The sequence below is a fragment of the Vulpes vulpes genome, chromosome 5, assembly GCF_048418805.1.
Source record: "Vulpes vulpes isolate BD-2025 chromosome 5, VulVul3, whole genome shotgun sequence".
NCBI classification, from domain to species: domain Eukaryota; kingdom Metazoa; phylum Chordata; class Mammalia; order Carnivora; family Canidae; genus Vulpes; species Vulpes vulpes.
This window is the reverse complement of record NC_132784.1, coordinates 17,952,205-17,968,679: the sequence shown is the minus strand read 5'-3', so window position 1 is coordinate 17,968,679 and position 16,475 is coordinate 17,952,205. Positions and strand designations below refer to the sequence as shown.

Genomic DNA, 16,475 nt, shown 5'->3' with positions numbered 1-16,475 from the left:
TCTACATTCAAGCCTGGAAAAAAAAAGTAGAGGCTTCACAGTGTTAGTAAGGCATGGAGGTCTTTTTGCCAAGTATCCAGTGATGTATTAGTAGAGTACTAAGGATGGAGTTAGATACACACACATTGACACACACACTCAAAGGATGTGTGCACACATTAAACACATGCCTTTTTGGTTAAATTCTCTACCACAACATATACTTTCTGCTGAGAACTATTTTATTGCCTAAAATAGTTAAGTAATATAAACATTAACAAGGAAGTGCTAATAAGCAGATCATTTTCTTCCTTTTTTAAATTAACCTCTGACCAAAATGAAAATGGATATAAGTCAGTCTTAAATGTGAGGAGCAAAACTGCCCTTTCTCCTCATTGAGCTTACTGGCTATCAGCTTCACCATCCTTAACAATTTAGGAAATCCCCCTGAGGGATGAAGACTCAGAGGAAGTCCTTAACTGAGAGTCAACAACATAAATTTCTAAGGGCTATGGCATCATGACAACAAAAAAGTGCTGTGAACAGCAATGGATCAAGATTGCTACAAGACTCAGGATTCATGTACAAAGATCTGGATATTGATCAGGCAACACCATACCACATAAACACATCTTAGGAACTGGAGACAGACCTTGAGAAAAGAGAATGAATTTAAAGAAAATAATGAACTCCTGTACCACAGAAGTTTAAAAAAAAAAAAAAAAAAACTTTCCTACAAAAATTCTTCCTTCTGCCTAGGCATACTGTACCAGACTGAACATACAGCTACCAGGAGAGGGTCAAGGCTCACTTCACCTATGGCTTATGTTCTTTCTACCATTACAAGTATGTACTCCAAGGGCATGCTCAAGAATAGGTCCTGTCCTTCTGGAATTCCGAGTTGTCGGTACCGCAGTACATATCAGCACTCATCCAAAGCTTTGCAGACTCTCCTAAGGGCCCCTAACAACAAATCAGCCCTATATAAAAGGGAAAGGCAACCATGTTTATTTTATTTTATTTTTTGCATGTTTATTGTAGAGTGACTGTATTTCATTAAATATATTAACTGATTCACACACAGGCAGAGGCAGATGTGTAAGCTGGTTATTTGAAATACAAGCTTCTCATTAAAACAATGTTTTAAGGGGATCCCTGGGTGGCTCAGTGGTTTAGCGCCTGCCTTTGGCCCAGGGCGCGATCCTGGAGTCCCGGGATCAAGTCCCGCGTCAGGCTCCTGGCATGGAGCCTGCTTCTCCCTCCTCCTGTGTCTCTGCCTCTCTCTCTATGTCTATCATAAATAAATAAATATTAAAAAAAAACAATGTTTTAAGAGATCTGTTGGTACTCAAGTTAGTCTAAAAAGAGTCTAATGAACCTAATTTTGCTGAGGTAGTGTTGGAATTATACAGAACCTTCCCATGAGGAGCCAAAATGTTTCTATAAGGAAAACTTTTACAATTCCAATTTGTAATTTCCTCTGCTGTCTCTGTAAAGAATGCTGTAGCAGGACAGGGATAGATAAATATGAAGGTAGTTAGAGGTCAGGTAGGAAAACAGCTGCTGCAGAGGTCCCACTATGCACATACATACACCCTTTTCTACCTTTTTGATTTAACACATGCCCTGAGAGCCAACTGTCTTCTCTTTAACCACTATACCAACTATCTGTTTTAAAACAATAGGTCTCTCTTTCTTGTCTCATGGCAGAACAAAATTCATAGGTTTCACGTATCTTTTTAGTCTCTATGAAAAACATGTACCTACCTCTCAAGAGATTTACTGAAGACATTTTTTTCTTTTGGTAAAGATGGGGGAAATAAGCAGAGAATAAAAGCATTCCCTTTTACTGTCACTAAAATCTGCTAACAGGGAAGATAAAAGTGACAGGTTTTCACAGGGTATTTATATTGAAAAAATCAAACTCAGGCTGGCGTAGAGCACAAAAGCAGGACTGACTGGAGGCTATGGGAATGGGGAGATGGAGGCCATCACAGGTAGCAGCAGGTCAAGGAGGAAAATGTGGGCATGGGAGACAGTTCAGAGTAGCAGCAAGAGGCACAAGGAAGGCCGACTACCTACTTGGTTGTTTTGTGATTGTTGTTTTTAATATACATGGCTTTACCTCATCTTTCAAGAATAAGTAATTTGAAAATAAAAGACTTTTCTTCATCTCTGGGTTTTTAAGCTAATAAGCTAAATGTCACCATTCTCTGAATCCTCTATGTTCTAATACAGGCCTTATAATTAAAGTTAAATATTCTTCTCCAGGTAGCAAATGCCTACTCATCCTAAATGGCGACTCTTCTGAGAAACCTTCCATGACCCACTCAGCATACTCAGTCACCTTTTTGACATTGCCTTCACAAGTGAATTCATCACATAATTATTTACCTATCCCCCTCCAAAATCTCAACAGACTGTAACTGAGGATAAACATTGTATTTCCTACTTATCTAATCACAGTGCAAGTCACAGAGTAGGCAATCAAAAGGTTTGTTGAATGACGCAGCTTATGTCAAATCCTAAGGGTTTCCTAAAAGCCACAGCTTAAACACACACAAAAGAGAGAAACATCCCAATGCATATACAGAAATGATTCAATTCTCAACTTTCAACTACTATTCAAAGATTGTTCCTTTCTTTTAAATTAAGAAGCAAGTCTGACTATGACCTTTAGGAGGTAAATGTAGGTTGTTGTAACTACTGAGAAACCAAAACGTTTAATAAAAAAGACATTCAGGCCTTCACACCACTTTAGAGAGTGACTTTCACAGCTTCATCCCAGAATAGCTCAAAATAGACTCCCAAACTCTGACAGTGTGACCCACCTTAAAAGATTCCATATCTGAGAGCAGACAGGCACTCTGCATGCGTGCTCGGAGGTGAGCCCCTTCTGCTGATGTACCCAATTTAGCTAGAACCTCCGACTGCTCTTCTAGCAGATCTTCTGTCATAGGTGCTGGTTCCTGTGAAGCACAAAAGGACAAAGCTCATGAACAGCTTTTTTGTTTTTTTTAGAAAAAGCAGAACTATAAAAATAGAATGAAGACAACAATTATACCAGCTCTAGCAGTCACAAGATCTATATTTTTAAAAATTCAGAGAAATTCACAAGTCTTTTGGAATCTACATACAAAATTAACAAATTAATAATAAATATGACTCTCAGCATCCCCCTCCCCACAATTAACATTATGTTTCCCTTGATAAGGATTAATAAAAGACAGAGGAATTTGGGTACACTGAACATTTTCCAGCCTATTAATGATAAGAAGTGAAGTCCTAATGATATGTTTATATATGCCATCATTAGTTACAACCATGTTTTTACTGTAACTCACAAAAGGAAAAAATTGATAAATATGAAAATTAAAATAAAGGCAAATTAATTGAATTTCAACTAAAAGACCCCAAATAAGTAAGTTTTATGTTGGAAAAGCTGCTTTGAGTTCAGGTTCCAAAGATACTCTAATTATTAATTCCCACCAGAGGTTTTTGGATTTTTAAGAATCAGAGATATTAATAGATGTTAATGGTAACCCCAGATAAAAAAGAAGCTAAGGCAAATCTAAAGGAAGATATAACTGTAGAATCATTATGAGAGTGACAGAAAACATTCCAAACTGTTCAAAGGGGCTTAGGAAAGTTCTCTAAGAATTGATTCCATTCAATTTTATATTTGAAATGAAGCACTCAACAATCTAGAGACTAACCAAAGAAAGCTTGCCTGCTTCATTGTTAAAGCCCCCCCCCCCCAAAAAAAAACAACCATGGACTTTTCTATTCCTAGATAATAAGATAAAGCCCAGAAGAAGTATTTAGTGCATCTTGCCAATAAATACTTTCCTTCTAGATATTAAGAACTATAAAGCAGAGTTTTATAGCCTCAGCACTACTGACATTTTAGACTGGATAATTCTTTGCAGTGGGCTGTCCTATGCACTGTAGGATGTTTAACAGTGTCTATGGCCTCTACCTATTACATGCCTATAGCACTACTCCACCTCATGACAATAAAAAATGTTCCCAGGCATCACCAAATATTTCTGGGGGCAAAAAATCACTCCCTACTTGAGAACCACTGTCATTAAGATAAATAATTTTCACAAATAACCTGTCAAAAATAAAGTAGGAGCATGGTAAAGCTAAGGTATTCAAAACACAGAGCAACAAACAAAAAAAAAGTAACTTTCTTCTATCATCTTCATTTTTGTAACAAATCTAAAAGGGGCACTTTCACACACTGCTGAAGAGAATATAATGTATAAGCTTTTCTAGATGACAATCTGGGAATCAATACTGGCATTTATGATCATGCCCTCTGACCCAATCATCTACTTCTAGAAATAGCACTATAGCATTACTTAGAATTGTCTAAGAATTGGAAAGACTTGAATGTATAGTGATAGGAAAATTGTTTAATACAGGAAAAATGGAAAGGAACTGCTCTAATAGTGATTATCTGTGGATTATGGAATTATGAGTTTTTGTTTCCTTTTCTGTACAATGAACATGCATCAAGCTTAAAGTCTCACACTGATAGAGTTGAATAACAATAAGGCAATATGACACAATAGTTAAGAGCTTGGGCTCTAGAAACAAGGTGCGTGTGTTTGAATCCCAGCTCTGTGTCTTTGGGCACACAAACTTTCTGTGACTCTTTCTTGTCAAGAAAAAAGTCCTGGCACATACTCAATAAATGCTAGCAATTAGAAACAAAATATTTAGGTTTTAATTATAAGCTTCACACTGATATAAAAATATCACAAATTTAAAAATTAGATAAACCCCCAATAAAGAGGTGAAAAGACCAGAGGCCTCCAGTCTTTTCACTAGGAAGGAGCTACTTTTCATTTTCCTATAGTCTTGAAATCTCAGGATGACAGGAAAGGAACAGGACACTGAAAAGATACTGATAACCCTCCTACCTGGAAATCTCAGGCCAACTTTAAGTAAAGAAGAACATGACTAAGAGGAATATAAGCAGCAAGTAGCCAAGGACCATACACTTTCAAATCTACCACTTCTAAATATGGCAAAGCTTTATCATATACATGATGCCATGTGATCATTGAGGTCAGAGCATTTTACAACTGACGAAACTGAGGTAAAGAGATAAGTGCCTTACTCAAAATCAAGTTGCAAAACTACCACATGTCAAACTGAAGAGAGAATCTCAAACATCTACCTGAAGCTGACTTTGAGAACTACTAGTTTGGTTCAATCTACTGGTTAAGGACTCTTGCTCTAACAGATTCTCCACAGGTTTCTCTTCTAGGCCTGGCTCTAGAAACACTAGGTACAGTCTAAGCTTTTCCTAGACATAAATTCTAGATTGAACTAAGTTTACATGAAAGAAATATGAAACTGCTTAAATTCTTATGGAGCAAGGATCTACATAAAGTCTTATTTTTGTGTATATAAAGTGGGCAATTGATTAATGGCACATTTTAAGCTAACTTCTAACATGTGAAATTTTAAGTGTTTCAACTGGAATCATTTTGAATTCCAACCATTTTATTTAAGTACATATACAATGATTATAATTCAAGTATGATTAACTTTAATGAAAGTAAAATAGACTAAAAATCTGCCTGATTTGTCTAAATGTAAGATATAAAAATGAATTTTTAAATACATAGGATGCATGTTGAGAAAAAAATAACTTTAAATTATTCAAGATTTAGATAATAAATTTGAATGTAGAAAATGAAGCATCTAAAATGAATGAGGTGGGGGCACCTGGGTGGCTCAGTGGTTGAGCGTCTGCCTTTAGCTCAAGGCATGATCCCAGGGTCCTAGGATCGAGTCCTGGACCAAGTGCCTGCTTCTCCCTTTGCCTATGTCTCTGACTCTCTGTCTCTCATGAATAAATAAAATCTTTTAAAAATAAAAAAATATATAAAATAAAATCAAAGAGGTGTGTATAGCTTTTTGAAAAAAATAAAGCATGAGCTTCCAGAATAACTTTCTTGGACTCTTCATTAACCCAATCAAACCAAGACAACATATATGCAACTAGTAATCTAAAAATAATGAATACTGTTATTTAAAACTTGAAAAAAGGGCAGCCCGGGTGGCTCAGCAGTTTAATGCTGCCTTCGGCCCAGGGCGTGATCCTGGAGTCCCAGGATCGAGTCTCATGTCGGGCTCCCTGTATGGAACCTGCTTCTCTCTCTCCCTGTGTCTCTGCCTCTCCGTGCCGCTCATGAATAAATAAATAAATAAAATCTTAAAAAACACACACACACAAAAGAAAATGAGTGCCTAAGTTCACCAAAAGATACTTACAAGAATGCTCATGTATTTGTAATAGCTCAAACTATAAACAATTCAAATTCCATTAGCAGGTGAATTGATAAGCAAATTGTGGCATTTCACATCAAAGGAGTAAAAAATACACAAATAAGATTTTTATAACAACATGGATGAATCTCACATATGGTTGTTTATTTTTTTTTAATTTTTATTTATTTATGATAGTCACACACACACACAGAGAAAGAGAGAGAGAGAGGCAGAGACATAGGCAGAGGGAGAAGCAGGCTCCCATGCACCGGGAGCCCGACATGGGACTCGATCCCGGGTCTCCAGGATCGCACCCTGGGCCAAAGGCAGGCGCCAAACCGCTGCGCTACCCAGGGATCCCCTCACATACGGTAGTTTAAAAAAGCTCAATGCAAGAGAAGGAAATGTAGGATTCCATTTATACACCAAAGAGTAAGCAGAATATAATTTCCTTAATTCCATAATTCCAAAACTAACCTATGGTGAAAAAAGTTAGAAAAAAAGTTACCTGGAGGGGAGTATTGGGCTATGCTATCCAATACACCTGGCTATTTAGATTTAAATGAATCTATTAAAAGAAGAAATTCAGTTCCTCAGTTGCATTAGCCACATGTCAAGCACTCAATGGCCACAAATGGGTAATGGCTATAATACTGCACTGGAGAGTTGGAAAACGTTCATTTCTATTTCACAAAAAGTTCTATTGATCAGTACTGTTCTAGGATGATGGGAATTTTCCATATCTTGACCTAGATGGTAGCTACCTGAATTTTTAAATATGAGAAAACTCACCAAGCTGTATACTTAAGATCTGTGCACTTTATATATAGTTTAAAAATCAATAAACAAGCAAATAAATGTCTTTTAAATGACTAGGAGAAAACATGTACAATATATATAACAAAGGATTTATACCTAAAATATGAAGGACTAATGTTAATCAATAAGAACAGGTCAGTAAGCTAAAGGAAAAATGATAAGCAAGTCAAAGAAAAAATGCCTAATAAACATACTGAATGATGCTTAAGTTCATCAAAAATCAGGGAAAACAATCTAAGACACTGAGATACTACTTTTGTCCATATATTGATAAAAATGTATATGATTGATAATATCCAATTGTTTATAAAAAATTAAATAAAATATGAATATAAGTTCCATGAGTGTAAGACCTTACCATCTGCTTTACTGCTAAATTCCCAAGTTCTAGATCAGTGATTGGCATACATTAGGCACTCAATGCAGACTTGTGTGAAGAAGAAAGTGAGAAAGGAAAGCTGAGTACAGTATTCCCTTATTCCTATATATTTAACCACTGACCAGAAGGTAAAATAGGTGCAGCCTTTGTGAACAGGAATTCTGTACATCTACTTATCCAGCAAATCCATTTCTTACTTTAAGAAACATTCAAATGTGAACACACAATATGCAAAAAACTACAAGAATTTATATTGTAGCGTGTAATAGCAAAAACTAGCAAATGACATATACTGTGCATTAAGAAGGGAATGGTTAAATAAACTATGGCTCTTCTATGACATAGAATGTAAGATAGCAATTAAAAAGGAATAAAGTAGGCATCCCTGGGTGGCCAGCGGTTTAGCGCCTGTCTTTGGCCCAGGGCGCGATCCTGGAGACCCGGGATCGAATCCCATGTTGGGCTCCCGGTGCACGGAGTCTGCTTCTCCCTCTGACTGTGTCTCTGCCCCTCTCTCTCTCTCTGTGTGACTATCATAAATAAATAAAAATTTAAAAAAAAAGGAATAAAGTAGATCTACATGTAATGTCATAAAAGATCTCCAAGACATCATGGTTAAACAAGTTGTACACCAACGCACAAATTTAAAAACAAACAAAAAAGAGACTCCTAGTGGCACAGTCGGTTGAGCTTCCAACTCTTGGTTTCAGCTCTGGTTGTGACCTCAAGGTCGTGGGACTGAGCTGCGTGAGTAAAGCCTGCTTAAGACTCTCTCCTTCTGCCCCTCCCCACCATGCTCTCTCTCTCTCTAAAATAAATAAAATCTTAAACAAAAAACCAAAAATCTACAAAACTATGTATCATATGTATATACATGTATGAACATCAATGTACAGTAACAGACATAAGAAAATATAACCCAAATCAATCACAATGATGATTACCTCTAGAAATGAGAGTTGAATTAGTGGGTAGTGGCTTTTACTTTTTCTAGACTGAATTTTTCACAGTAAAACATATTCACATATTACTTATGCAAAAACAACCCAACAAAACTACTGCTCTTCCTTAGGTGTCAAGTTGTTGATGTTCTCCTTCCTAATGCTGTAAACTGGTCTCCAACCATATTTTTGAACAGATAAAACTAATATAAATTAAAGAATTTTTACTTTTGTTCTTTCTCTATTTTTGGATTTTGTCTTTTAAACAGCTGTGTACTCACCACTCAATTTAAAAATAACAGATCACCTTAACCATGATGAACTACTATCTACCAAAACTTCAAAACATTTCTCAATTTCAGAAAAGTAATACTTGAAAGACCCAATAGTTTATTTATATTACAAATCTCAGATCTTTGAACATAAGTTATTTAAAGAATTACTCCTACCCAAAGCAATTGTTTCCTACTATAATGAAGATATAATAAACAACAAAATAAAAACAACTAAAACCTGGGGCACCTGGGTGGCTCAGTGGTTGACCATCATCTATCTGCCTTTGGCTCAGGTCATGATCTCGGAATCCTAGGATTGAGTCCTATATTGACTAAAAAATATATTTGCTGTTGATGGACTCAGATGATAAAATAAATTTTGGTGTTTTAGTTTTATTTGCTAAAAACTAAGAAGCTTCTCTCCCAACCTGTGTCGCTGCCTCTGTGTGTCTCATGAACAAATAAATAAAATATTTTTTAAAAACCCAGACAACTAAAATTTAAAGAGCCAGTTGATATCCTACCTGGGTCACTGGAATGTAGAGAGGTTCTCCATTATGTAGCAGTGTGAGTTTTCCATGCTGATGTAGTCGTCCTTCTGGTTTTAAACTTGCCACCTCCTTAGGTCCTCCTTTCTTGCCACTCTCTTGTCCATTTCCCTTAAGTTCTTCGGTATCACTTAGGCATTCAAAAAATTCTTCTTCACTGTCACTCCAAGAATCCCAAGATTTTCCTACCTCTCCCTTTTCCTTATCCATGTCTTTTAGATTATCTGGCCCCAGCTGGTCTCCAGCTTTTCCAGTATCCCCTGGGTATACTTCTGAAGTATTTGTTTTTCTCCCCTCATCACGGGCCTTCTTTCTTTCAATACAACAATTTAGCATCTTAAGAAAAGAGAAGTAACATTTATATTTAAATTAGTTAAAGTAAAAATCTATTCACCTCTTCAATATTTAATTTGCCTTGTCCACCCCCTTCCCTGGACCCTGTTGTGAATAACAGTGACCACAAGTAAACTACAGCAGCACGATGAGAATAGCCTATAATCCATTATTACATTTAGTATTAGAATAAACTCCAATTAAATTGAAACCGTATTTAGATACTGTCATTGGGAAATCCTTACCTGTAGTTTCTGATGTAGTAAACAACATCTTAGGTCTGGGGGTCCACTTGTTAATCTATCAAATAAAGTAGTGGGAAAGTTTTAGTAAAATGGCTTCAGATATGCAAATCTCTTATGCTACCATAAATTTTAGCCGTTTGATAAGAAATCAAATCTAGATTTCAACATATAAGATAACTGAGATGGAGCAAATAAAACTAAAACACCAAAATTTATTTTATCTTCCACGTCCATCAATAGTAAATATATTTTTTAAAGTATAATAGGAAACTAGTAATAGCTCTCAGGTTAACAGAACTTAAAATGAAAAAATGTCCCTAAATCCAACCCTGGAAGTAGCTAGCATACAGTATATTTCATATCATACAAAACAGATTAGATTACATACTCAGTTCTCAATTATTATAGTGAAATCTGAATATAAAAAAACATTATTTCCACCTCTCTTTTGCCAAGGGGAGCGTGACATGCCTCTAGTCCTAAACCACTAAATTCCCCAAAATCAGCCAAAAGACAATCCAGCTAAGCAGAGACTGGCAAATGACATAAAAGTTAATATTTTTGGCTCAATCACCATTTTATATTACTTGTATCATAATTCTGCTTTAGTATATGCAGATCAGCAGTAACCCAGGAAATACTGAAATATATGGTAACTAAACTCTTCTATTTCATTAAGTGAAATGTCAACATACATTCTACAAAAAAATTACAAGTAATATTGAATATCTGAATTTATAAACTCTAAAAATGTTTTCTCTTCAACTATAAAAATTTTATGTTCACTACAGAAGGCTCAGAAAATATACAAATGTATAAAGAACAAAATAAAAATATAAATTCACACACATCAAATGTTAACATTTGGCTTTATTTCTTCCCAATTATTTTTCTATAAATATAGATCAGCAAAACTGAAAGCACTTGTTATACACAACATTCTACTTACTCCAAATATTATGATCATTTTTTTGTTATTAAAGACTCTTGAAAAAAGAAAAAACTTGTAAAAAATCCGTAACTTTCACTGTGGACATATATCATGATTGACATCATTCTTTTATGTTTGGTACTTAGGTTGCTTCACTTTTTTTCCCCTATTATAAATCTGCTACAATGAACACTCTGAATATAAATCATGCCCAAAGTTTCTTACCACTTTCTTAGGGCAGAGTTCTTTGAAGAGGAGAATTAATGGGTCAAAAGACTGATTATGCTAACAAACAAAAACCTACATATACAAACAGAAATTGAAATTATTACCCTGGAATGAGAAAGTTGTTTTCCCATCTGAAACGCATTTCAAGAACAAATTCCTGCCAGAGATGTGCCACTCCTTTCAATCCTCCATGGTAGAAATTGATCATACAAAGACACAAAGCCAATTTGTATGTTAAACTGTCAGATGGTGCAGATTTGAACTGATTGTAGAGATTCTGAATTTAACAAAGCAAAAACAAAGCAAAACTTGTTAATAACATATTTACAGGTATAATCAATAATCATGTGGAGGAATTTTAATACTAAAATTAACCTATCCTTCCAAACCAACTTTTATCAAATGTCTAATACATTACGGCCTAAATTGTTCTTAGGTAGCCCCATGTTTTCAAAATATCTGCAAGGATCAAAAAACTGAGGCTATAGTTTAGAAAACCTAAAGTTAGAACTTTCAATTTCTTCTGTGGAATCTTCAAGATGTACTCCAAATGTGTTGTTTTAAAAAACTTTTCAGGGGATCCCTAGGTGGCTCAGCGGTTTAGCGCCACCTTCGGCTCAGGGCGTGACTCCAGGGTCCTGGGATCGAATCCCGAGTCGGGCTCCCGGCATGGAGCCTGCTTCTCCCTCTGCCTGTGTCTCTGCCTCTCTCTCTCTCTCTCTCTGTGTGTCTCTCATGAATAAATAAATAAAACCTTTAAAAAAATAAATAAGTAAAAATAAATAAAATAAAAAACTTTTCATTAGGGGCACCTGTGTGGCTCAGTCAGCTAAGCAGTTGCCTTCAGCTCGGATCATGATCTCAGGGTTCTAAAATCAACCCCCCACATTGGGCTCCCTGCTCAATGGGGAGTCAGTTTCTTCCTCTGCTGCTTGCCTTGCTTGTGCTCACTCTCTCAAATAAATAAGGTCTTTAAAAGATAAAAATTTTCAATTATAAATAAGTATACACTTATCAAAATTAGAAACATAAAATTAGAACTGTATAAACTGAAAATATATAGCTTCTGCTTTTCCTCATTTCATGAAATCCTACTTCCCAACAGTAACTACTGAAAATAGTTGGATTTATCTCTGTCTTTTAAACATCTCATTTCTCAATTTGTTAAAGACTTGGATAAGGAATACATGAAAATTTTACTTCATTTTACAAATTTTACTTCATTAAAGTTTTCCACTGTCTAGTTTTGAAACAGAGAAGAATCTATTGCAAAACATCAATCTGATAATTTTACAAAAAGCCTAAAATAAGGGAAATCCTACAATCATGCACAATATACCTACTTTTTCACTGTTTCCAGAAAAGTTCTTGCTACCCAAAATACATATCTATGACTAGGTACAACAGGTCATATAATTTGAGTGGAGGCCATGAGCTCTACTCAAATTTTCATAAGGGTATTTTTAAAGTAAAAAGATCCTTGGGGCACCTGGGTGGCTCAGTCGGTAAAGGGCCAACTCTTGATTTTTTGACTTCAGGGTCCTAGGCTGAAGCCTTACATAGGGCTCCATGGTCAGCAGGAAGTCTGATTGAGGATTCTCTCTTCCTCTGTCCCCCACTGTCGTCCCCCCCCCCCCAGCCCCATTCACAAGAGTGTGCACAAAGGCTCTCTCTCAAATATATTTTTTAAATAAAATAAAAAATTTAAAAGGTCCTTATGCTACTAAACTAGCAATACAGCAACTCCTTAGATTCAATGCATTTTGGAATGCCTGGGTGGCTCAGCAGTTGAGCATCTGCCTTTGGCTCAGGTCGTGAACCCACAGTCATGGGATCGAGTCCCACATCAGGTTCCTTGCATGGAGCCTGCTTCTCCCTCTGTCTCTGTTGCTCTCTCTCTCTCTGTTCTTCTCATAAATAAATAAATAAAATCTTTAAAAAAATAAAAATAAATTCAAAACATCTTAAATATCTTAATATTAAACTCCAACTTACATATTCTTCACTCTCTGATAGAGGATTATTGCTGTCTGTGGAAGAACTTCCATCTAACGGTTTCTCAGAAGCAGCATCAGGGAATAAGAACTTAGAGACAAGAAAAAAAATAACCACATTTCAATCAAATTTCCTACTTTGTTATTTATAACTCATATAAACTCCATTTTTTAATGGTTTTGCTATTAAAACAGTGGAAATGTGCTTATTATACTGGCCAGTTGGCCAATAAATATCAAACATTTTATGTTTTTCTCTGGAAATAGTTTCATTAATTTTAGAAATCGGAGATTTTTCTTAAAACCAGCTGGTTTTGTAAGCTAACCAATGTAAAAGCAAAACCTCTTCACTATGATCCAAGGTCATTAAATTTCTAAGTATCAGACAAAGCAAGAGAAAAATTTTAAACACCCATATGTTACAAGGCTCTATCAAGTTATATAGTCCACAGGTTTTCATATAAAAAATATTAAGAATATGACATTTAAAACCGTAACTTTATAATACCCCTAGAAGGTGGGAAGTAGTCTAAACCTGTAATGACTAGTTTATCTTTTCTACAGGGTTTCTGTTTATTATGTGTTTGTAGTAATGTTAAAAGAAGAAAAAATTCAGTGCATATGACAACCAAGCTATACAACTAGAATAAAATCTCTAAAGATATATATTAAGAAGGGGCCTTTCCCAGGGTGCCTGGGTGGCTCAGTCGGTTAAGAATCTGACTCTTAATCTCAGTTCAGGTCTTGACCTCTATCTTGGTTGTGGGTCAGGCCCTGCATTGGGGCCTGAAAAAAAAAAAAAAAAGAAGGGGCCTTCTCTTGCAGAAATTTATTCTTGGAGCACCTGGGTGGCTCAGTGGTTGTCTGCCTTCTGGCACGGGTTATGATCCCAGTGTCCTGGGATCAAGACCCACATCAGATTCCCTCCAGAGAGCCTACTTCTCCCTCTGACTGTGTCTCTACCTCTCTGGGTCTCTCATGAATAAATAAATAAAATCTTTAAAAAAAAAAAAAGACATTTATTCTCAGTCCTTTTATCACTCTTCTTCCTAAGTGTTTTGTGATATTACTGACTTGTGATTCCTTTTACCATGCATACTTTGCCACATGTTACAGAACATGCACAGGAGATTTTTTCAAATTTAGAGGAACTACTCTGTACCACCTCCCACAACTAGGTACGTTTACAAACAATATCCTAATCTAAAAACCACTGTATAAGGTAACTATTACTGCCTCCTCCTTACAGATATACAAGCTGAAAATCTGATTCTTTTTCAGTTTAATGGCTGGGTTGAAATTAACATCAAGTTTGCAAGTCCAGTATTCTTTTCACTGCACTACTCAAAGGCTGTTCCCAAGATTATCTGAATGCATGAATTGCCAGAAATATGATTATAACTACAATTATAGTAAGAACAGCTATCATTTATCAGAGACCTATTATTATATGCCAGGCAGATGACAAAACTGAAATTAAGTGACTTATTCAATATAATATAGTAAGGATTAACCCTAGTGTATGTGGTTCCCTGGGCTTGTTCCATCATTCTGTACCTAGGAGACACCTTAGCTCCTTCTAATACTTACTATAAAACCTTCCCTAGACTTTTGTGAAATGAAGAAAAATACAGTTCTGATGTTGACCTTCTGCTCAAAATAATATTAAACTGCAAGATGAAGCCCAGTGTTTCAGCATAGCAGGTTACTTGCTACCTCTCCAGCCTTGTCCCCGGCCACTCCCTGGGAAGCACCGTACAATATACCAAATATGTTCTCTCATAGCTCTGCTGTTCCTGTTTCTAAAACCTCTTCAAGATGCAACTCAAGTACCCCTCTTTATGACACCCTCCCTGATCCCCAGTGCCTAGATAGAGAGATGCACCTCTGCTGTGTTCTCACAGCCAACTTGCCAGACTTCTCCCTTGCAACATGGTATTGTAACTACAGTTTCCTTTCCTTCTTTCCATTAAGCTAGTGGGAATTCTCTGAACATGAAGACTTTGTTTTACTCATTTTATATTCCCAATCCAGTGCTTGCCACATAGAAGGCACTAAACAGATAATGAATAAATGAGTATGCATACAGACATAAAAAGACACTACATTTAGTTACCAACAGAATAGTATTGAGGACATCATTATTCAGTGGTGACTCTTCTACACCTCTGTGTTTTCGTATTTTCTTCTTTGCAGTGTGTACCATATTTGAAACTGATAATTTATGAATTGGAACTGGTGCTGGCTCTGTCAACTTTGACAAAGCATGAGTTATATCAGCAATTTCTATAAAAAGAATAGAAACGAATACAAATTATATCACCAACCTTAAAGTGAGGAGTAAACCACTGATCGTGTAAAATATTTTAGTCACTCTTTTCACTAGTGTTACATGGTCTCAGAACTATAAAATTTTAATACATACATTCAGCTTTACATGCATTCATAATGACAAAGGTATAACACAAATTATTTTTCTCTAGAAGTTCAAAAATAAACCTCTAAAACCCCACTTTTCAAAATATCTTACATTTTTGGTAAAAAGAATGTATTAAATGTGCTTAGTATTTTAAGCTCAGTGTATAGCCAGAAAAGAGATGGTAGGAGTCTAGTCTATCAAAATTTGCTTTTCCAACTTAATTCAACTGTGAAAATAGATGAAAAGTTACTGGAAAAATGCCCCCAAAAGGGGTTAGACATTTGAGAGTAACTTAAAAAAAAGGAAAGTAGGTCACCTCTCCCTTCTTCCTCAAATGTGGATCGACCAAGAATCTCATCAGTTGACTCCTTTCGACGGCAAATTTTAAAAAATTCAGTGACAAAATCACCTAAATAAAAAAAAAATGTTACTCATTTTTGACACCTAACTAAAAGACATCAGTCCTACAAACTAAAGTACTCTTCTTTTCATAAAAGCTATAAATAAGATATAGTAGAAAAAGAAACCACTCAGGTTTTCTACCCAAGACAAAAATTAATCCTATTACAAAGGTAGCCTTGTTCTTCCCTTCTCTCCATGTCCCAGGATATTAAAAAAAAATTTTTTTAGGATTCCTTCTAGAATGAAAGGAAAACTAACTGTACCTTGTAATATTAAGCAGTATGTGCCTAAAGAAGACTAATATCTGTTCTCAATGAGCTGCAGAAGTAACAAGAATATTACTATATGCGCACAGTGCCACCTTAATGACCACCCTTCTAGAATTGAGTCCATTAAAAAAAATTAAAATTAAAAAGAAATTCTGAAGATATATTTCTGGAGGATTAAGAATCATGTAGCAGGGATCCCTGGGTGGCGCAGCGGTTTGGCGCCTGCCTTTGGCCTAGGGCGCGATCCTGGAGACCCGGGATCGAATCCCACGTCAGGCTCCCGGTGCATGGAGCCTGCTTCTCTCCCTCTGCCTGTGTCTCTGCCTCTCTCTCTCTCTCTCTGTGACTATAATAAATAAAAATTAAAAAAAAAAAAAAAAAAAAAGAATCATGTAGCATAAAGTTATGTTAGCTTCAGCTTC

General features: G+C 35.9%; 1 protein-coding gene across 9 annotated transcripts in view; it reads right to left on the bottom strand.

The window, feature by feature from the left end:
- RAB3GAP1 (RAB3 GTPase activating protein catalytic subunit 1) overlaps window positions 1-16,475 on the bottom strand; it is a 97,654-nt gene that overhangs the window by 22,409 nt on the left and 58,770 nt on the right. For all 9 annotated transcript variants that reach the window (XM_026015549.2, XM_026015548.2, XM_072757619.1 and 6 more), the window contains 7 exons: window positions 15,699-15,791; window positions 15,080-15,249; window positions 12,965-13,054; window positions 11,074-11,246; window positions 9,811-9,865; window positions 9,209-9,568; window positions 2,811-2,948 (listed from right to left, as the gene is read on the bottom strand). In XM_026015549.2, coding sequence (XP_025871334.2) covers window positions 2,811-2,948; window positions 9,209-9,568; window positions 9,811-9,865; window positions 11,074-11,246; window positions 12,965-13,054; window positions 15,080-15,249; window positions 15,699-15,791 — 1,079 coding nt within the window. The remainder of the gene's footprint in view (window positions 1-2,810; window positions 2,949-9,208; window positions 9,569-9,810; window positions 9,866-11,073; window positions 11,247-12,964; window positions 13,055-15,079; window positions 15,250-15,698; window positions 15,792-16,475) is intronic.